The following is a 23,704-nucleotide window of genomic DNA, read 5'->3' as shown; positions in this document are numbered from 1 at the left end:
GGCAAATGGAGTATAATGTAGGGACGTGTGAAGTTGTTCACTTTGGTCTTAAAAATAAAAATACAAATTTAAAAGGTGTGAAACTGGTTAAGTGTTGATGTTCAGAGAGATTTGGGGATACTCGTACAAGGAACACACAATGTTAACATGCATATACATCAGGCTATTAGGAAGGCAAATGGCATGTTGGCCTTTACTGCAAGGGGATTTGAGTCCAGGAATACAGCGGGCTTACTAAAACTGTACAGGTCTTTGGTGAGACCGCACCCAGAATACTGTGTGCAGTTTTGGTCTCCACATTCAAGAAAGGATATACTTGCACTGGAGGCGGTGCAGCAAAGATTTACTAAGTTGGCCCCTAGGTGAAGGGTTTATCCTTTGATGAGAGGCTGACTAAATTGAGCTTATATTCTCTGGAGTTTAGAAGAATAAGAGGCAATATAATTGAGACATACAAGATTCAAAAGGGCTGAGAGATTGTTTCCACTGGTCGGGTAATCCAGAACGTGGAGGCACAGTCTCAGGATAAGGGGCCAATGATTCAGAACTGAGATGAGGAGAAATTACTACACTCAAAGGGTTGTGAATCTTTGGAATTCTATACCCTAGAGGGTTGTAGATGCTCCATCACTGAATACATTTAAGGCTGGGACAGATGGATTTTTGGTCTCACAGGGAATCAAGGGAAATGGGGAACAGGCAGGAAAGTGGAATTGAAGCCCAAGATCAGCCATGATCATAGTGAATGGTGGAGCAGGCTCGATAGGCCACATGGTTTACTTCTGGTCCTATTTCTTGTGTTCTTGTGAATGTTTCGGGTTGGTGGAAAGTCTTTCTGTGATGTGCATAAAGTCGTGCACAACGGTCAGTGATTACTCCAACACGCATTAATTTTAGTCAGAAGCTATTATCACAGTTTATTAATTTGCTTCTGATTTCAAGACTTAGGCATGCGCAATTCTCTTCACCACGTTATAAGCAAAACGCGGATGTAAGTTTATCTGCAATTGACGATACATTAAAATAGAGGTTTTACAAATTAAATAACTCCGTCTTCGCAATCAAATGTGAAACGAAAGATTTTATTGCCCGTTCTTAGCGAAAACTGCTGCTTTGGGATGAACTTTTTCAATTATTGTTGAAAGTTTGTTTTTATTTCAAAATGATAAAAGATTGGAAAGCAGCAAGTTATTCAAAGGACAGTAAAATATGTATTCCTCAGAAAATCGCAAAAGGGGAAAATTTCCACCGGCGTCACCATAATTTTCACTATTGTATGTGTCAGCTGCTGCGGTGATTGATTAACATGCACAAAACTTACTCTTGAATTTTATTGAGTAACATATCCGTTCCCCTGGTAAGTACCTTACACATCAGTCGCATTACGAATTTATTGCCTAGAATCCGAGCTCACACTGGTGTCATTAACAGTCTCGTCACTCAGTGGTAACGCAGGACGACAGGCCTTTAGAAACAAAAAATCACTCTTGGATGATTCCGGCGATAAACGGACCTGGTAAGTGTAAACATCGGAAACAGGGAGCGTCCGAGGAGCTCCATAATAATTTAAAGATTCGTTTGGCGCAAATCTGCGATTAAAAACATCATTCGAAATCTTCCGCATGCAATACTTTGGTAAACCGTGTTATTTTGGTTGTATTTACATTTTAGGACAATCAACAAAATTATGATTGCAAGAAATATGAAGCTCGTTGATCCGAAAAGTGTTATTAAATATATATTTAAATCGGAGAAATATTCAGCGTGCGCAGGATGTTCTATACGTTCAGAAGTGTTGTCTGTACCGTTCGCCGGCGTTGATAAGAGGATTTGAACCGTGCTTGACAATCTCGGGTGTCCATTGTCCTTCACCAAGACAACCATTCTTTGTGTGGTGCTGTCTTGTCCAATGAAGCTTCGGGTTGCTCTGATTTCTCCAGAGTAAAGGCTCACAGTAAAGAGACTCATATCAGTGGCTTCAATCAGTTCATAGGAAAGCCATGCGTTCTGCCCGGAATCTGCATCATTAGCTGTTACCTTGGTGACCAAGTATCCTGAATATATTGAGTGGGGTATAATCACCAGTGCCGCTGAACTGTTCCACCTTAATGGTGAAATGATTAGCGGAGGATTGTCGTTTTGATCCAAGATAAAGCAGTGCTGCTCAATGACGGAGATCCACCATCCTGAGCTTGAACTTTGATCTCCAAATTCTTCAGTTGTTCATAATCAAAGGAGAGCAGCGGGAAAATGCACCCACTTTTTGCGTTTATTGTAAAGTATGCAGACGCAGTCGCGTCTTCTATCTGATTCTCCAGAATAGAATAGGAGACGTCTCCATTCTTATCTAAATCAGGATCCAAAGCAGTAACAGAAAAAATGGAAGTACCCGGAGCGTTGTTCTCCGTACGATACACATTATATGAGGACTGTGTAAATCGCGGAGCGTTGTCATTTATATCAGAAATTGAAACGACGATGGTTTGGTTTGGTTTGCTGAAAGAGTGGGCGATCCAGCATCCCGTGCTGAAATGGATATGTTGTACAGTGCAGTCGTTTCACGATCTAGTTTATCACTTGTTACTAACTTATAGCGATTAGGCAAAGATGTTGGGAGTTTGAACGGAACGTTGATTGGAATCTGGCATCGAACGCGCCCGTTCTCCCCAGAATCTCGATCCGTTATACCGAATACAAGGATCACACGACCTGGTGCCACATCCTCGGATACCACTTTGATTAGTGAGGTCAGCTTTAACTCGGGGGCATTATCGTTCACATCAATTATTCTAACCAAAACCTTGGCATACCCTACGTTTGGAGCTTTGTCCACAGCTTGTACATTAAGCTCATAAACGTCTGATTTTTCATAATCTAGTAAACTTTGAACTCTGATCTCACCGGTTTCCGCATCCAAATGGAACAACTCGCGCACTCTATGTGAGGCATAATTACTAAACGAATATCTGAATTGAGCGTTTGTACCTTCTGTCACAGCGTCACAGCTGCTTATTGGTCGACAGCGACACAAAGAGCCTCAACCAATAACTGCACCAAGCTTTCATTAAAGCAGGCATTTAAAAAAAAAAAATCTTCACAAATATTTAAGAGTGTTCAATGAATAATCCCCGGCATTTATGTTAATCAGTTTTCACATTTTTATTTAAGAAAAAGGGAGTACATTAAACGTTGACATATACAGTTTTTTTTATCACCAATAACCATTACTTAATTTATCAATAAACCACCTAAAAGTAAATACGCTTTTTACCCACAGCATTCAATGTCACGCAATTGTATTAGGAAATTTATTATTAATGTTCGTTTAAAATAAAGTTTCAAAAATAATTTAAGAATACAACCTATAAGTCTCGTCACTCATTCAATTCACAGATTACGTCCCTGAAGTCCTGTGACATTGATCACAAGTCGTGGGAGTCAGTGGCCAGCGCTCGCCAGAGCTGGCGGGCAACCATAAAGGCGGGGCTAAAGCGTGGCGAGTCGAAGAGAATTAGCAGTTGGCAGGAAAAAAGACAGAAGCGCAAGGGGAGAGCCAACTGTGTAACAACCCCGACAACCAATTTTATCTGTAGCACCTGTGGAAGAGTCTGTCACTCTAGAATTGGCCTTTAAAGCCACTCCAGACGCTGCTGCACAAACCACTGACCACCTCCAGGCGCTTACCCATTGTCTCTCGAGACAAGGAGGCCAAAGAAGACAGCACATAAACAGGCCATTCGGTCCAACTACTCCATGCTGGTGTTCATGCTCTACTCAAGCCTCCAAACATCTTTTCTGATATAACTCTATTCGCATAACCTTCAATTACCTTCTCTCTCATTTGGTTATCTAGCTTCACCTTAAATGCACCTATGGTATTTGTCTGAGCTACTCCCATTCCATGTTCTTATTACTGTCTGAGTGAAGACTGACTTCTAAATTCCCTACTTGATTTGTTGGCGTCAGTTTGTAATAATAAACTCTAGTTTTGGTCTTCCGAAGTAGAAATACTCCCTAGCTATTCTATCAAATACTTTCATAATTTTAAAGACCTCTATTGCGTTACCCCTCAGTATTCTCTTTCCAAGAAAAAATATGCCAGACCTATTCATCATTTCCTGTTAGGCATAAGCTTGCAGTCCTGATATCATCCTTCTTTGCAAATTCTCCAGTGCCTCTATATCTTTTTTTCATAAGGTGGCGAACAGCCCTCAACACAGTGCACAAAGTATCGTTTTAATCAATTGTGTATTTTCGTTCCTATAGCCGTTTGCTCTTCTTCCTCATTTATATTCTTACTGTCCAAGTATTATGAGAACACTTTATTTTTATTGCCAATTAAAATACCTCGAACTTATCTATGTTGAAATTATTATATCTATTCCGTACGTTTATTAATGCCGTTTTAATCTTTCAATATCTGGATCTGGATCGGCGCAGGCTTGGAGGGCCGAAGGGCCTGTTCCTGTGCTGTAATTATCTTTGTTCTTTGTATCTCTTTGCAATTCTATACGTCCGACTACATCAGCTATTATGCTGTCAATCTTTTTTTGACATTGGGAAACATATGAATATATTACACTCTGTTGAATGATATGAATCATTACTAAATATGGTGAAGCGTGGAAAGCGCAGCACAGATCCTTGTTGGATGCCATTAGTCATTTCCTTCCAATAACCTACCCATTATTCCTAACCTTGTCTTCGACCACGTAATTAATCTCCTGATACGGCGAATAATTCAATAAGCATAAGGTTTAAGAAGCACATAAAGATTAAGAACCCGACTAGTCCTTTCATACTAGATCATGGTTGTGCTGCAACTCTCCTCCATGCGCCTGCCTCTCCTCCATATCGATGTATCGTCTTACCTATCATGAATCTATTTATCTCAGTCTTTAATACTCCAATTGTCCTAGTAGCTGCACACTTTTGCTGGTGTTTGTTGCAAATGTCGACCATCATCTGCGTGAAAGTAATGCTTTGTGACGTCGGTCTTGAATAGTCCAGATCAAATTTTAAGTGTATCTAAATTTGCTCTTGATTGCCCTGCCAGAGGAACTAGTTTCTCTTTGACTATACTATCAAATCCTTTCAAGATTTTAAATGTATTGATTGGATAACGCCTTCATTCTCCTATACTCAAGTTAATCTAAGTCGCGTTTAATCAACGCGTTTTCACAATTTAGCTGTCTAAGCCCCAGTATCATTCTGGGGAATTTCTACTGCACCACCTTCAAGATGAATGTAGCCTTCCTGAGTTGTGATTCTCCAAGTCAATAAGCACTCCAGATGGCTTCTACCCAAACTGCTATAAGACTAAAGCAGAAATACTTCCCGTTTAATTGGAGGCCATTTGAGATAAAGGCCTTATTTGAGATAAAGGTGTTTTTTTTTTTAATCTGTCTACTGGTTTATCATTATTTGTGTACTTGGACTTCAAAATATCTATTGTAGCCTGAAATCCTCAGTTTCTAATCATTTAGAGCATATGCCAATTGATCATTCTTAAGGGCGAAGTGCATTATCTCACATTTGACAACATTGAGCTCTGTTTGACTTGCATTTTGACCACTCCATTAATATGTTAGTCGATTTGCTACTTCCTGCTCCGATTGGCATTGTGTAGCTTGTATCTACGTCATCCGAAATCTTTGATATACAACACACTTTTCATTCACCCAAATCATAAATAAGTACCATTAAAAGTTAAGGCCCCAGTTCAGATTTCTGGGAAAAACTAGTGACTACATCCCTACCATGGACCAGTTCAAAGCTCTGGAGTTCTGTCACATCCAATCATGTGTGGTGGTGGACAATTGATCTACTAAAAGGAGGGGGTGGGGGGCTCCATCAATATCCCTATCATCCGTGCTTCAGTGATGGCAGAGCCTAACACATGAGTGCAAAAGGCAAGGCTGAAGCATCTCCAGCCAGAGGCGCCATTCAGTAGGTAAACTCTCCATTAGCCAGCGTATACCAGGCATCTCTAGGACATAGCTGCAGACGTTTGTCGAATAGTGTCCTGACCCCAACCAACTTCAGCAGCTTCATCAATGATCCTCCATCCATCACAAGGTCAGAAGTGAAAATGTACACTGTTTTCTAATTACACAGTGTTCAATTCCATTCATACCTCCTCAAGTAATGAAAAGTTCGATGCCTGCATTCAGCAAATCTGAACAAACTTCAAGTTTTGACATTTTCAAACATTCTTGGGATGTGGGCATCACTGGCAAGGCCAGCATTTATTTCGCTTCACGAATTACCCTTGAGAAGGTGGTGGTGAGCCATTTTCGTGAACCGCTGCAGTCCATGTGATGCTGGTACACCCACAGTGCTGATAATAGAAAGTAACATTTGCACCACACAAGTGCCAGGCAATGACCATCTTCAACAATAGAGAGGCTAAACATCTCCCCTTGACTTTAAATGATATTACCATCGTCGAATCCCCCGCTACCATGCTGGACATCGCCATTGACCAGAAACTTAACTAGACCAGCCATAAAAATGTTTTTACTGAAACAGCAGTTCAGAAGCTAGTCATTCTATGCGAGTGGCTCACCTTCTAACTCCTCAAAGCCTTTCCACCATTTGCAAGGCACAAGCCAGAAGTGTGACCAAATATTTCCCACTTTCCTAGATGAGTGCAGTTCGAACAACACTTAAGACGCTCAACGCCATTCAGGACAAAGCAGCTTGACTAATCGTTGCCCCATCTAACACCATAAGCATTTACTCCCTCCATCACGGGCATATCATGGCAGCAAACTGTATCATAAACAATATTCACTACAGCAGCTCACCAAGGCGTCTTCGACAGTACCTCCTAAATCTGTGACCTCTAACACTTGGAAGTACTAGGATAGCAGGCATATGGAATCACGGCCACCTCCAACTCCCCACCCAAGTCACACGCTAGCCTGACTTGGAACTTCCTTCATTGTGATGAATCAAAAACTTGGACTTGCATCTCGAACAGCAGTATGGGAGTACCTTTACTACACGGACTGCAGTGGCTCAAGAAGGTGGCTCACCAGCACCTTCTGTTGGGATTCCGGGTAAGAGGGTCAATTAACCCTTTTTCCCCCGTTCCCAAATTCTGAAATGATTTGAAGTGATACACTTGTGCATGATAGTGGTTAGGTTTTATTAAGTATAAGTGAGACTTAGCACATACGAATGTCTGAACAGCTACATCAAAGCACAGCAGCATTACCATTACACTTTGGGTAGAAGCATAATCAATCCTTCTGTCTCGCCAATCATTACGACATATACACGTGTGGCCCCTCTGTCACCCTCATTCTTCTGAAAGGGTCGTCTGCAAGATGGTTCCAAACCTCCTCTGGTTGAATATCTCTCACTCTCTCTCCTTGCCCAGGGGATCCCTTTTTATGCTTTGTTTTCACAACAAAATCTATGGAGACCGATTTGTCCCAATCATTACCCTTCTATATTTGAACGGTCCAATTACAAAGGATGTCACTGAACCATCTGTACCCACCGAAGCCAGGTGAAACTCTCAAGATCTTAGGTTTCCCACGCTGCGACACCTATCAGCTCATATACATTCCAATGCTAGAGCCTGAGCAACCGGTGGCGTCGACACCTAGTCATTTTGTTTCAGCAATCGCTACATCTGGCCCTCTGGAAGGTACTTTATCTTCAAGTTCCCACACAGCAAGCTGTCTGTTTTCACATCCAACTAGATTTCTGCTGAAGTCTGCCTTTTGACCATTAGATCACGTTTACACCTTTCAGGCTATTACATTTGGTCATTGAAGGCTCAAACCATAGTTTCCCATCATGTCACCTCTCAGTTGCTTTACCCACAGCGTATTACAAACAGAATTGAAAATATAGTTCAGTATATGATTCAGTATAATAATAAATTTCAAGAAGTGTACTGTTGGTCATAGTATTTAAGTTAATTTTCGTTAATTCGCAAGAAGTGGAGTTGAGGTTACAATCAGATCATCGGAGCAGGCTCGAGGGGCCGAGGGACCTACTCATGCTCCTCATTCATATGGTTGCATGTATGTAAGAAAAACAGATGCAAGGGTTTCCCAAGATTATAACACTTCTCAAAGGCAATTGGGGACGTGCATTAAATGTTGGCCTTGACAGATGCACCCATACATTTCATGAATCTCATTTAAAAGAATTCAGAGTAACTACAATTTATCTCAAATCTAAATTTCCTATCTCCCAAAAGATTTTCAGTGAATGCCAAAATTGCTTTCTCCAAACCTCCATATTATCACTTTTGCAAATAATCTTGTTGTGAAACTTTATCGAATGGCTACTGCAAGCTCGCAAGGATTGAATCATAAAGGACGGAAGTAGACCGTATGAAAGAGATATCTTATTCGTCCTATTCCTCTGCTGTTTTCTCAGGGTGTTGAATTTTTCTTTCTCACGTATATATTTAATTCCCCTTTAAAACTTAAGATTGAAACTGCTTCTCCCACTCATTCAGGCAGTGCAACACACAGTGTAGCAAACATTATCCTCATTTCCACTTTTGTTATTGTATCAATTATCTTAAATTTGTCTCATCTGCTGATCGATCCTCCTGACAATGGTAACAGTTTCTCCTTGTTTTTTTCTGTTTTAACCCTTCATACTTCGAATGCTACCATTAAATTTCTACTTAACCTTCTCTGCTCCAAGGAGAACAATCCTAGCTTCTCAAATCTCCCTATGTAACTGAAGTCTCTTATCCTAGGTATGATTCAAGCAAATCTCTTCTGTACTCTCTTCAAGGCCTTGATTTCCTGCCTAAAGTGTGGTCCCCAGAATCGGACACAATACGTCAGCAGAGACCGAACTAGTGATTGACAAAGGTTTCGCATAACTTTCTTGGTTTTGTACTCCATGCCTTTATTTATAAAGCTCAGGATCCCACTTATGTTTTTAAAAGCCATATCAACTTGTCCTGATACCTCCAAATAACTTTGTATTCTGACATACATAGAAATTTCCTTACCTAAGTTAACAATGGCCTCAAGGAGAGCAGGCAAACATTTTAGCCATTTTGGCTTTCTCAAATCAGCTCATATTTATTCAAGTGTTCAATCATTTTACCCCAATATAATAGCTTTTGGTTGCAAAGTGACATGTCCGTAGTTACCTGATTTATCGCTTCCATTCTTCTGAAATAATGAAGTGACATCATCAATTTCTCAACCTATTGGCACAATTGCCGCAACAAGTAAATTTTGAAAGATTATGACTAACACTTCTGCAATTCCTTCATATACTTTTGTTAATACACTGGTGTGGAATTCATCAAGTCATGAGATTTATATTTTTAAATTCCCAATCATTATCTAATGTCATTTTGTTATAGAGTTATAGCATTAACACAGCACAGAAACAGGCCCTTTGGCCCATCGTGTCTGTGCCGGTCATCAAGCACCTATCTATTCTAATCCCATTTTCCAGCACTTGGCCTGTAGCCTTGTATGCTATGACGTATCAAGTGCTCATCTAAATACTTCTTAAATGTTCTGAGGGTTTCTCCCTCTACCACCCCTTCAGGCAGCATGTTCCAGATTCCAACCACCTTCTGGGTGATTTTTTCCCCCTCAAATCCCCTCTAAACTTCTTGCCCCTTAGCTTAAATCTATGCCCCCTGGTTATTGACCGCTCTGCTAAGGGAAAAAGTTTCTTCCTTTCCATACTATTAATGCCCCTCATAATTTTGTATACCTCAGTCAGGTCCCCCCTCAGTCTTCTCTTCTCTAAGGAAAACAACCCTAGCTGAAATGCTCCAGCCCAGGCACAATCCTGGTGAATCTCCTCTGCACCCTCTCCACTGCAATCACATCCTTCCTATAGTGTGGTGACCAGAACTGTACACAGTACTCCAGCTGTGGCCTAATTGGCATTTTATACAGCACCATCATAACCCCCCTGCTCTTATATTCTATGCCTCGTCTAATAAAGACAAGTATCCCATATGCCTTCCTAATCACCTTATCTACCTGTGCTGCTGTATTCAGAGATCTATGGACAAGTACACCAAGGTCCATCTGACCCACTGTACTTCCTAGGGCCCCACCATCCATTGTATATTCCCTTGCCTTGTTAGTCCTCCCAAAATGCATCACCTCACACTTCTCAGGATTAAATTCCATTTGCCACAGCTCCGCCCACCTTACCAGCCCATCTATATCGTCCTATAATCTAAGGCTTTCCTCCTCACTATTCACAACACTGCCAATTTTCGTGTCATCTGCAAACCTACTGATCATACCTCCTATATTCATGTCTAAATCATTAATGTACACTACAAACAGCAAGGGTCCCAGCACCGATCCCTGTGGTACACCACTGGTAACAGGCTTCCACTCGCAAAAGCAACCCTCGACGCCCACCCTCTGCCTTCTGCCACCAAGCCAATTTTGGATCCTATATGCCAAATTGCCCTGATTCCCATGGGATCTTACCTTCTTAACCAATCTCCTATGCGGGACCTTATCAAAAGACTTACTGAAGTCCATGTCGACTACATCAACTCCTTTACCCTCATTTACACATCTAGTCTCCTCCTCGAAAAATTCAATCAAGTTGGTTAGACACGATATCCTCCTGACAAAGCCATGCTGACGATTCCTGATTAATCCCTGCCTCTCCAAGTAGAGTTTAATCTGTATATAATTTTGCCACATATATTGCAGCCAATACATTTCTACTTTTGATGTTTCCTTCTTTCACTGGTATTTATCCTTTTTTTAAAAAAATATGAAAATGGATGCAAAATACTCGTTCAATAAGTCTGACATTAGTTAGTTGCTAATTACAGCATTGCCTACGTTGTCCTTAATAGGCACACATTCCCCATATCTACTCTCTTTCTTTTGATTAATTTATGAAAGAACATTTACTATTTGCTTTTATATTCTTCGCATTCCTTTTTGCAGCTCTTACTATTTCCATTTTTGCTATCTATATTTTGCCAAGACTGCGGAATTACACATTTCCTTTGTGGCGTTTGTGTAAGGCATTTATTTTCGTTTTATATTCCATCTGATCTTAAATTACGATCTTGATTGCTTGACAGTACAAGGGGAACTTTTGCTGTTTATTAGCATGTATATATTCGCAAACTATCGCAAAGCATGTCTTGAGTTATTGCGGTATCATAGGGCTATAAGCGTTCACTGCACAGAAATTTCATTGAGTGAATTGCATACAAGAGCAATCCAAACGTTATCCAATTTTCCTACTTTGCGAAATAGTCCTACATTTTCCTCTGTGTCAAATGTTTATCCGTTTTTCCTTTAAAAGATTGAATGACTTCTGTCTCAGTTATTTCCTCCAGCAAACAAGTTCATGGCCTAGCACCTCGATGTGTAATATCACGTTAGGCTTTAATGCAAACGAGCCACTGTTAATATTAGATTAGATTAGAGATACAGCACTGAAACAGGCCCTTCGGCCCACCGAGTCTGTGCCGAACATCAACCACCCATTTATACTAATCCTACACTAATCCCATATTCCTACCACATCCTCACCTGTCCCTATATTCCCCTACCACCTACCTATACTAGTGACAATTTATAATGGCCAATTTACCTATCAACCTACAAGTCTTTTGGCTTGTGGGAGGAAACCGGAGCACCCGGAGAAAACCCACGCAGACACAGGGAGAACTTGCAAACTCCACACAGGCAGTACCCGGAATCGAACCCGGGTCCCTGGAGCTGTGAGGCTGCGGTGCTAACCACTGCGCCACTGTGCCGCAGTGTTTAGCTTTTTCGCTAAATCTGTGAACGATTGTTTCATTTGGATATGAACCTTTCATATGATTAAAATTGTCCACACGTGTGAGTGTGTCTTATTGCTCCGTGTATTAATCTGTCGCCATAAGGCTCTATGACAGCTCATTAATTCCCTCCTTACTTGAACATTAATGAGTGCGCGATTATCTTCAGCATGTTGTAAGAAAAATGCAATTCAAAAGCTTTAAGTGCAATGGGTAATACTATAAAAGAACGCTTTTACAAAAGAAAAGCTGTCGTCGCAATAAAAATGTCGAACGAAAGTAATGCTTGCATTACACGTTATCTGGAAAGATGATTTAACACTACTGGAGAAAGTTTGAAAGTTCAAAAGTGAGTGAAGGGAGAGTAAAGTAAGTATTGCTCAAGAGATCACAAAAGGGGCAGCATTAGACAGGCAGGACTATCATTTTCATCATTACATACGGCAACTGCTGCAGCAAATAATTAAAATACATGAAACTCACTCTTGCATTATACTGCATTATATATCAGCCTCTCTGTGAAGTACATTACCAGTCAGTCGGTGTAGAACGTTGCTTTCGAGGTAACTTTCCCTCACTGCTAACACCAACACTGATGTCAATCAGAGGCAACCTAGGAATGCAGGCCATTAAAAACAAGAACAAAAGAAATGCCAGCCTTGGATGATTCCGGTGATAAATGGTGGTGTAAGGATATGTTTCTGAAACAGGGAGTTTCGGACCAGCTCCGTAATCATTTAAAGATTCGATTGGTGAAGGTCTCCTATTAAAGACACCATTTGAACTTGTCCGCATGCAACGACAGTACATTGTAATTTGGTCTTTTTTTTACATTACAGGACGACGAGCTAGATTATGGTTGCAAGAAATGTGAACTTCGTTGATCCAAACAATGATTACTGCATTTATATTTAGACCCGAGAAACATTCAGTGTGTCTGGGAAGATCAATGCGTTCGTAACGGATGCCAGTAACGTTCGACGGAACTAAAAGCAAGATTAAGATCTTAGCTTGTCCATTGTCCTTTGCCAAGACCACGAGCGGTGTGTGCTGGCATCTTGCTCGGTAAGGATTCGTGTTGTTCTGATTTCTCAGGACTAAAGGCCCACAGTGAAGAGACTCAGATCTCAATCAGTTCGTAGGAAATCCATGCTTTCTGACCGGAATTTGCATCACTATCCCTTACCTTGGTGACTATGTATCCTAGATATATTGACGGGGGCTAAATATCGACTGCCGCTTAACTGTTCTATGTTAATGATGAAACGTTGCCATTTTAATCTAAGATAAGAAACCTTACCTGCCCGGTCGTGGAACTCCAGCATCTTGAGCATAAACTTTGATCTGCAAATTCTTCATTTATTCATCGTCAAGTGAGAGTATCAAATAAACGTGCCCACCTTCAAGTGAATAGTAATGTAATGGCAAGTAGGCTCTTCTTGCGTCTGATTCTACAATATAATATGGGGGATGTCTCAATTATGGTCCAAAACAGATTGCACAACTGGACCAGAAATATAAAGATTTATCAGGATTTTTCCCATCTTATGAGAACTGTGTAAACTGGGCAACATTGCCATTAATATCAGGGAAATAAAAGTGTCATTTTCGGTGGAAACAGGTCATCCGGCATCGCAGGTGGAAAATGCTATGTTGTACGGTGTAATCGTTTCGTGATCGAGCATAACACTGGTTACCACCTTGTAGGATTCATTGAAATCATTTGAAGTTAAAAAAAAACATTCATTGGAATACGCAATCATGAAACTTGGGTCTGAATCTAGTGCCTTAAATTTAAATAAAGGTAATTACAAGAGAATGAAGACAGTGGATTGGGAAAATAAGTTAAAAGTTAAGACAGTAGAAAAGCAGTGGCAGTATATTCAAGACCGGGATCGATTTCTAGATATTAAAGATAATAAGGGATCTGCGGATAATGCAGGGACATGGCGTTGAGGCAGAAGATCAGCCATGATCTAGGTGAATGGCGGAGCAGATTCGAGGGGCCAAAAGATCGACTCCTGCTCCTATTTTCCAAGTTACTATCATAAATAAGTTGTTATTTTAATCTCCGTTCGTTAACTGAAAACTTCTTCAATGCTGCCATGCATTCAAAAGATCTTGAAAAAAAAACAGATAATCAATGAGCACCAGGTTTCAGACTTGTATCCTTTATTTTTATTGCTTAACATTTCTTTTTCATTTATCAGTCGGTACCAACAGGTAAAGTTTCAACCAGTCTGTGTATAAGGATAGGTAGGTATATATCAAATAAAATATACTAGCTAGAACCGTGTAGATTAAAATAGATATTAAACTTGCAGGGGAAAAGCTAGGCCAAAGCATACTTTGGACACGGACACAAACATAGGAACATAGAAAATATGAGCAAGAGTAGGCCATTCGGCCCCTCGAGCCTGCTCCGCGATTCAGCTAGATCATGGTTGATCTTCTACCTCAACACCATTTCCCCACACTATCTTCATATCCCTTGATGTCTTTAATATCGAGAAATCTATCGATCTCTGCCTTGAACATAATCAAAGACTGAGCCTCCATCACCCTCTGGGATAGAGAATTCCAAAGATTCACCACCATCTGAGTGAACAAATTCCTCCTCATACTGGTCCTAAATGGCTTACCCCTTATTCTGAGACTGTCTCCCTTGATTCGAAACTCCCCAGCCAGGTTAACATCCTTCCTGCATCTACCACGTCGAGCACTGTTAGAATTTTGTATGTCTCAATGAGATCACCTCTCATTCTTCTACACTCTGGAGCATACAGGCACAGTTTCCTCAATCTCTCCTCATACGGCAATCCCACCATCCCAGGAATTATTTTGGTGAACTTCCATTGCACTCCCTCTACAGCTAGTATATCCTTCCTCAGGTAAGGAGGCCAAAACTGTACACAATACCCCAGATGTGGTCTCACCAAGGATCTATAAAATTGCAGAAAGACATCTTTACTCCTGTACACAAAGCATCTTGCAATAAAGGTCAACATAAATTTGCTGCACCTGCATGGTAGCTTTTGATGACTCATGAACAAGGACACCCAGGTCCCTTTGGACATCAGCACTTCCAATCTCTCACCATTTATGAAATACTTTAAATTTCTGTTGTTCCCATCCAAAGTGGATAACTTCACATTTTTCCACATTATATTCCATGTTCCGTGTTCTTGCCCACTCACTTATCCTGTCTAAATACCCGTGAAACATTTTTGGATCCTCCTTACAACTTACATTCCCACCTAGTTTTGTGTCATCAGCAAACTTGGAAATAATACATTTGGTCCCCACATTCAAATCATTGTTATATATTGTGAATAGCTGGGGTCTAAGTATTGATCCTTGTGGTGCCCTATAGGTCACAGCCTGACAACGTGAAAGTGACTCGTTTATTCCTACTTTCTTTTCTGTCCTTTAAGCAATTCTCGATTATATTATCTCCAATCCCTGTTACTAACCTCATCTGTGGGACCTTGTCGAAAACCTTCTGAAAATCCAAATATCCCACATGAACTGGTCCCCCCTCCTTACTTGTTCTGTCAGTTACCTCCTGAAAAAACCCCATCAGCTTTGCAAAACATGATTTCCCTTTCATAAATCCATGTTGTCTCTGCCCAATCGTACCATTATGTTCTAAGTGTCCAGTTATCACATCTTTTATCATAGATTCTTGCATTTCCCTACTACTGATGTCAGGCTAACGGATCTGTAGTTCCCCGTTTTCTCTCTACCTCCTTTCTAAAATAGTGGGGTTACATTTTTTACCTTTCAATCTGCAGGAAACATTCCAGAATCTATAGAATTTTGGAAGATGACCACCAATGCATCCATTCCATCTACAGCCACCTCTTTCAACACGCTGGGATGTAGCTCATCAGGTCCAGTCCCATTAATTTCTCCAGTAGTACTATTTTACTAATACTATTTTTTTTCAGTTCCACATTCGTGCTCGTCCGTTTGTTCTCTAGCATATATACGAGGTTTTCTGTATCTTCCTCTCTGAACACAGACGCAAAGTATTTGTTTAGTTTCTCTGCCATTTCCTTATTAGTCATTATAAATGCTCCTGTCTTGGCCTGTAATGGGCCCACATTTGACATTGTTAATCTTTTACTGTTTACATACCGGTACAAGATTTTGCAGTCTGTTTTCATGTTTCTCGCTAGATTACTTTCATATTCTATTTTCCCTTTTTTTTTATCAGTTTCTTGGACCTCCTTTACCGAATTCTAAAATTTTTCCAATCCTTAGTCTTACTACTTTTTTGGCAACTTTATAAGGCTCCTCCTTTGTTCCAGTACAATCTTTAACTTCTCTTGTTAGCCACGATTCGATCATTTTTCCTGCTGGGTTTTTGTGACTCAAAGGAATGCATATTTGCTGTAAACCATGTATTAATTCTTTAACTACAAGCCATTTTCTGTCTACCGTCATACCTTTTAATGTAGTTTCACAATCCACAACAGCTAACTTGCCCCGCATACCTTCATAGTTTCCTTTGTTTAGATCGAAGACCTTAGCTTTGGAATGAACTGCATCACTTTTAAATTTAATGTAAAATTCTATCATATTATGGTCAAATGTATCAGGTTCTGCAGCGAAGTAACGTTGAGAGTGTGAGTGGAGCGTTGATTATTCGAGATACACCAGAGTGTCTAAAATACACCTGACGGTGTGTGTGTGAGTACTTCCTTTTTTAACCAACATCGTAAGAGACCGTGTGTTAAATGCTATAGGATTGCAAATGCAAATCATGCATGCAGGGCATCCATAGTGTGATAGATCTAAAATGCATTAACTGATACGCAGAATAAACGAGAACAACCAACTTAAATAATAAGCAACTGACGTCTTAACGACATCTACATGGAAGTTAACGGCGTATTAGGCAAAGTAATAGGCATTTTACGTACAGACTGCTTGGTTGCACTCAAGGAACTCTGTATAATCTGACCCGGGACTATTGTGAGTGGTGAAAAGAAGCCAGCTCACGAGCCTTTTCAGTTCTCCGGCAACTTTTATATTTGACGCCAATGTCATGGACGCTGCATGTAATTGATTATATTAATGTGCTTTCTAATAAAATGTATCAAAAACTCGAAATATATCCTGATCCTAGAATCTGCAGTGAAGTGAACGAATGTGATTATCCACAAAGTTCAACGCTGTTTGTACTGCCTGGGTACAACTTGGATTATTGTGCACAGAAAAGAGCCTGCTCACTCCGATGTTCAATGCTCTTACCAATAGACTTAATGGAAATGCTCAGATAAGGTGAAAACAAAAGTATTGACAGTGACATGTATTGCAAATAGTTTGACAAATTGTCCACGAGGAGCAATTGACAACTCCGGGCATGTTTTACATTTGTGCTGCAGCGGTTCAAGAAGCACCACCTTCTGAAGGGCAATTAGGGATGGGCAACAAATGCTGGCCTTGCCAGCGACGCCCACATTCCATAAAACGAGTAAAAACATAGTTTGTGACAAGAGTTGAAACTATATTCAGAGCGTGCTCATATCGAAGCGATCACGTGCAAGAATCTTTTATTCCAGTTGCCAGTTCGGTGTTTTTCATTCTATCGGCCAATCACGCCCAGAATTTACGTTACAACTTTAAAGCGATGCACTTTGTGCAAGAGATGCACTTTTACTGTAGTTCCAATTTACTTTAAACTCAAGCGCTCAGGTACAACTCACAAGATACAAAACAGTATGTTCGTTACAATGAACATCTCTTATCCCTCAGCAAAAAAGCTAGGATGTACCACAGTTGTTTCATCGTGCATTTCAGGCATTTCCTTTATATTTTATTCAAATTTGTTTCTATTATTTCACTGTGCTATAAGATCACATCAACATGAATCTCTAATCATAAGAGCAAATTCAATTTAATATCAAAGTGTAATCATAAGGCAGATTTACTTTATGTTATCAAATACATGTTTGGAAACATAGAAAGTTTATGGCCCAGAAAGAGACCACGTAGCCCATCGTGCCTGCGTTGGCTGAAAAATGAGCCACCCAGCCTAATTTCACTTTCCAGCATTTGGTCTGTCGCCCTGCAGTTTACAGCTCTTGAGGTGCATATCCAGACACATTTTAAATGAGTTGAGGGTTTCTGTCTCAACTATCCTTACGGGCAGTGAGTTCCCGACCCCTACCACCATCTGGATGAAAATAAAAGTTTTCTCATCTCCCCTCTAATCTTTCTGCCAATCACTTTAAATCTATGCCCCTGTTCACTGACCTCTCTGCTAAGGTAAATGGGCCCTTCCCATCCTCTGTGCCCAGGCCCCTCACAATTAGGTACATCTCAATCAAATCTCCCCTCAGCCTCCTCTGTTCGAAGGAGAACAACCTCAACCTATCCAATTTTCCTCATAGCTGCATTTTCCAGTCCTGGAAACATCTTCATAAATCTCCTATGTACCCTCTCTAGTGCAATTACATCCTTTCGTAATGAAGTGACCAGAACTGCGCACAGTACTCAAGTTGTGGCTTAAATAATGATTTCTACAGTTCCAGCATAACCTCCCTGCTCTTATATTCTATACCTCAGCTAATAAAGGAAAGGATTCCATATGCCTTCTTAATCACCTTATCGACCTGTCCTGCTACCTTCCGGGATCTACAGACATTCATGCCGAGGTCCCTCACTTCCTCTACAACTCTCAATATTCTCCCATTAATTGTGTATTACTTTGCCTTGTTTTACCTCCCCAAATTCATCACCTCCAACTTCTCCGTGTTGAATTCCATTTACCACTTTCTGTGCACCTCACTAGTCCATTGCTATCTTCCTGCAGTCTACAGTTATCCTCCTCGCTATCAACCACACGGCCAATTTTCGTGTCATTTGCAAACCTCTTGATTATGCCCCCATACATTTACATCAAATCGTTAATATATAACACAAAAAGCAGGGACCTAATACTGAGCCCTGAGAAACCATTGGACAGAGCCTTCCAGTTACAAAGACACCCGTCAACAATTACCCTTTGTATCCAGTTTGCCACATTCCCCTGGATCCCATTCGCTTTTTTTTAACCTATCTGTCATTTGTGACCTAGTTTAGGAAACATGATATTCGATTCACTATTACACCACGATTTTAACCAGAAAATGTTGAATTGTAGAAGGCCTTGAAATATCAACATTTGATTAAATGTTTTTTTTTCTCAAGGGACATGAGAGGCGTTGGCAAAGCCAGCGTTTGTTGCCCATTTGCAATTTCCCTTGAGAAGCTGGTGGTGAGCCGCCTTCTTGAACCGATGCAGTCCATCTGATGTAGGTACACCTACACTGCTGTTAGCAAAGGTGTTGCAGGAAGTTGACCAATTCAAAGTGAAGGAATCGTGATATAGTTCCAAGTCAGGATGGTGATAGACTTGAAGGGGAGCTTGCAGGTGATGGTGTTACCATGTTTTTTCTTTTCCATCTAGGTAGTGCAGGTCATAGATTTGGAAGGTTTTGTCAAAGGAGCCTTGATGAGTTGCTGCACCTTGTGTATGCTACACACTGCTGCCATTGTGTGTCAGTGGTGCAGGGAGTGGATGCTTAAGGTTGTGAATGGTGTGCTGATTAAGTGGACTGCTTTTTTCTGGATGGTGCGGAACTTCTTGCGTGTCGTTGAATCTGCACTCATCCAGACAAGTGGAGAACATTCCATCACACTGCGGAATTGTGTTTTGTAGATGGTTGACTGGTTTGGGGAGTCAAGAGGTGAGTTGCTCGCCACACATTTCCCAGCATCTGACTGGCTCTTGTAGCCAAAGTATTTATATGGCTGGTCCAGATAGGTTTCTGCACAATGTCGACCCCCAGGCTGTTGATAGTGCTTCATATGTTTTCATATAATCAATCTGCTGATACTATAGACAGAGTTTCCCATCTTTTCATTAGGCTTGCGTCAGTTGCTACATTGAATGACAAATATACAGGAAGCATACCCTGAAAGTGTACTGCTTAATATATCAGTTCCTCCAGGAAATAAAATGCTGGCACTATGCATGGAATGCGTTTTTCGATCAGTTCCGCGCATTGACGTCACAAACACTGATGTCACTCAGTGGTAATGTAGGATGGCAGGCCTTTACAAATAAAAAATCACTCTTGGATGACTCCGGCGATAAGCGAACTGTGTAACCATAAGTTTCGGGAGCAGGGAGCGTCTGAGCAGCTCCATAATAATATAGAGATTGGCTTGCTGAAGGTCTCTGACTGAAGATAGGATTAGAATTCTTCCGCATGCAACAACAATAAACTGCAGGGCTATGATAATGTATATTATTTCGATCTTGTTTACACTTCAGAAAGACCAGTAAAAGTATGGTTACAAGAAATATAAAGCTCGTTGATCCAAAAATTATTATCAAATACATATGTAAATCTGAGACATATTCGACATGCCTAGGATGGTCTTCACGTTCAGAAAGGTTTTCAGTAACGTTTGCCTGCATCGAGAAGAGAATTGTGACTGTGGTCGACAGACTCGGTTGTCCATTGTCCTTCACCAAGATAACCAGTCTTTGTGTGGTGCTGTCTTGCTCGGTAAACGTTCGGGTTGCTCTGATTTCTCCAGAGGAAAGGCTTATATCAAAGAGGGCCCGATCAGAGGCCTCAATCAGTTCATAAGAAAGCCGCGCATTCTGCCCGGAATCTGCGTCATCAGCCATTACTTTAGTGATCAAGTATCCTGAATATATTGGTTGGGACCTAATCTCCAGTGTGGCTGAATTGTTCCACGTTAATGGCGAAATAATAATTGGAGCGTTATCATTTTGATCCAAGATAACAATGCTCACCATAGCCGTGCTGCTCAGCGACGGAGATCCAGCATCCTGAGCTTGAACCGTGATCTGGAAATTCTTCGACTGTTCATAGTCAAAGGACCGCAGCGAAAAAATGCTACCAGTTTTCGAGTTAATAGTAAAGTAAGCACTTGCAGACACCTGCTGCAACTGATTCTCCAGAATAGAATAGGAGACTTCTCCATTCTGGTCCAAATCAGGATCCAGAGCGGTAACCGAAAAAACAGATGCTCCCGGGGTATTGTTCTCCATCAAATACGTGTTGTAGAAGGACTGTGTGAATCGCGGAACGTTGTCATTTATATCAGAGACAGAGACGACAATGGTTTTATTTGTGGACAGAACAGGGGACCCAGCATCCCATGCCGAAATTGATATGTTGTACATTGCAGTCTTTTCACGATCTAGCATATCACTAGTTAGCAAGTTATAGTGATTCTTCAAAGTCGTTTGAAGTTTGAATGGCACATTGTTTGAAATCTGGCATCGAATGTGCCCGTTCTCCCCAGAATCTCGATCCGTGACACTAAATACAGCGATTAGGGTACCTGGTACAGCAGTTTCGTATACCATTTTAGTTATTGAGGTCAGCTTTATCTCTGGGGTATTGTCATTCACATCGATTATTCTAACCAAAACTTTGGCATGTCCCACGTGTGCACCGCTGTCAACAGCCTGTACAGCAAGCTCATAAATTTCTGATTTTTCATAATCCAGTAAACCTTGAACTCTAATTTCTCCAGTTACTCCGCCCAGTTTGAACAACTCCAGCACTCTTTGCGAAGCGTAATTACTAAAGGAATATTTGAACTCAGCGTTCGCACCTTCGTCCAAATCAGTGGCGTGTAGCTTGATCACTAAGGTACCCTTAGGTGCGTTTTCCAATACACTTGTCCTGTATATTTCATGATCGAATACAGGGGCGTTATCATTAGCGTCCGCTACAGTAACGATAACCTGGGCTGTGCCATTCCTGTTCGGAATCCCACCATCAGCAGCCGTCAATACCAGTTCAAAGGATGATTGTTGTTCGCGGTCCAAGGGTTGCTCCAACAACAATAGAGCAATTTTGCTACCATCGTTTCTTGTCTGCACTTGGAGGCCGAAGTGTTCACTCGAGCTAATCTGATAACTGCTGACGGTGTTCGAACCAATGTCTGGGTCGTGTGCGCTCTCGAGAGGGAAGCGCGCTCCTGGTGCAACTGACTCCGCGATCTGTACCGACAGTACACTTGTCAAGAAAATTGGTGAATTATCGTTTACATCTAATATGTCCACTTCAAAAGGAAAAACCTCGAAAGGATTTTCCAGCGCGAGCTCCAAAGATATGGAACAGGTTGAGCTCTCCATGCAAAGCTGCTCCCTGTCTATTTTTTCATTAACAAATAAAATTCCAGTTTCCCCATCTACCTCGAAATATTGCTTTCCGTCAGCAGAAGTTAGGCGGCACCTCCGATCTGAAAATTCCCGAACGCTTATTCTCAAATCTTCAGCGATGTTTCCAACAAGGGCACCAATCTTCAGTTCCTCGGGAATAGAGTAGCGAATCTGTCCGAAAACCACGTCCGAGACACAAAGCAGGAACACACAGTAAGCCCCGCCGCTGAGTGTATTCGCCATTGCTCTATCTTACTCAACATATATGAGAATCAATCGTTTCAATCGGCGCTTTAACCCACCACAAAAATGCCTTTTCTTGCATCGAAATGTAAGTATTAAACCCAGAAACGCATATTCGCGAGCTAAGCGATCCGCGGCGCAAAGACAAGCATTGCGTCCCTTCCCTTTCGAGTGCAGTCTGCATTTGATGATGAGTGTGGGGGGTAGATCTCTCACAACGGAGCAGTTCCTTATTGGTAGACAGCGACACAAAGAGCCTCAACCAATTACTGCACCAAGCATTTCTTAAAGCATGCTTGCTTTATTTTTTTTCTTGTAAATGAAGACCTATATTTAAAGGTGTTTAATAAAAACATGACCAACCTGTTATGCTAGTCCTATTTTTATAGTTTTATCTAAAATGTGTCGATTAAATTTCGAAAGACTGAATATTATTATTTAATTTCTAAAGTTGCAACCTAAACTCAAGTAAACTTTAATGCGCACGTCACCACATCTGATATATACTTAGTTTATGTCCTATTCATGCTTTGGGAGATAAAGTCTGACGATTCAATTTAATAATGCTATCTGGAAGGGTTTTCTCTATTTCATCATTGTTCAAAACTTGAATCCAGCTTCCTATCATCGGATACCAACGTTGAATTCCACGTGCACAGAAAGAACTGATCCCTTCTGTGGTGCGGGGCTGGTGGTCGGTTGGGTGAGGTAGGTGGACCTAGTTCATTATATGCTATTTATGCAGAGAATTTGATTCGTAATGCCAGTACATGATGTGCTAAGCAATATTTCTATTTTTAGATGTGTCTTTACATCATAAAGATTAGATTTAAGCTCTGCCACATACAGTCCTGAATGGTGGTGGACAATTTTTAAAAAACTAACTGGAGGAGGTGGCTCCACAAATATCACCATGCTGAATGATGGCGAAGCCCAGCACATTATTGCAAAAGATAAGGCTGAAGCATTTGCAACCATCTTCAGCCAGAATTGCCAAGTGGATGATCCATCTTGGCCTTCTCCTGAAGTCCCCAGCATCACAGATGCCAGTCTTCAGCCAATTCGATTCACTCCACGTGAAATCAAGAAACGGCTGAACACACTGGATGCTGCAAAGTCTAAGGGCCCTAACAACATTCCAGCAATAGTACTGAAGACCAGTGCGGGACGAATTTGCCGCACCCCTATCCAAGCTGTTCCATTACAGGTACAACACTGGCTTCTAAACAGCAATGTGGAAAATTGCAACAAACAGGACAAGTCCACCCAGGTCAAGTCTACGATCAACCATCAGTAAAGTGATGGAAGATGTCGTCAACAATGCTATCAAGAGGCACTTGCATAGCAATAACCTGCACAGTGACGCTCAGTTTGTGTTCCATCAGGGCCACTCAGCTCCTGACCTCATTACAGCTATGGCTCAAACATGAACAAAAGAGTTGAACTCAAGAAGTGAGGTCAGACATCAAGGCAGC

The 23,704-nt window shown here is 41.1% G+C and overlaps 1 protein-coding gene across 1 annotated transcript; it reads right to left on the bottom strand.

Annotated features, from left to right (window-relative positions):
- Positions 1–1,390: 1,390 nt before the first annotated feature.
- On the bottom strand, positions 1,391–22,392 carry LOC137375737 (protocadherin gamma-A6-like). Its single transcript, XM_068043124.1, is given in 7 exon segments — positions 1,391–1,614; positions 1,617–2,153; positions 2,156–2,492; positions 2,495–3,008; positions 12,615–12,879; positions 16,234–16,337; positions 19,804–22,392. Coding segments are annotated over 7 exon segments (4,407 nt in total). The 5' UTR covers positions 22,230–22,392.
- Between the last annotated feature and the right edge of the window lie 1,312 nt (positions 22,393–23,704).

This window comes from Heterodontus francisci, chromosome 12, assembly GCF_036365525.1.
Source record: "Heterodontus francisci isolate sHetFra1 chromosome 12, sHetFra1.hap1, whole genome shotgun sequence".
NCBI classification, from domain to species: domain Eukaryota; kingdom Metazoa; phylum Chordata; class Chondrichthyes; order Heterodontiformes; family Heterodontidae; genus Heterodontus; species Heterodontus francisci.
The sequence above is the reverse complement of the archived record's forward strand: the minus strand, read 5'-3'. Positions and strand labels throughout refer to the sequence as shown.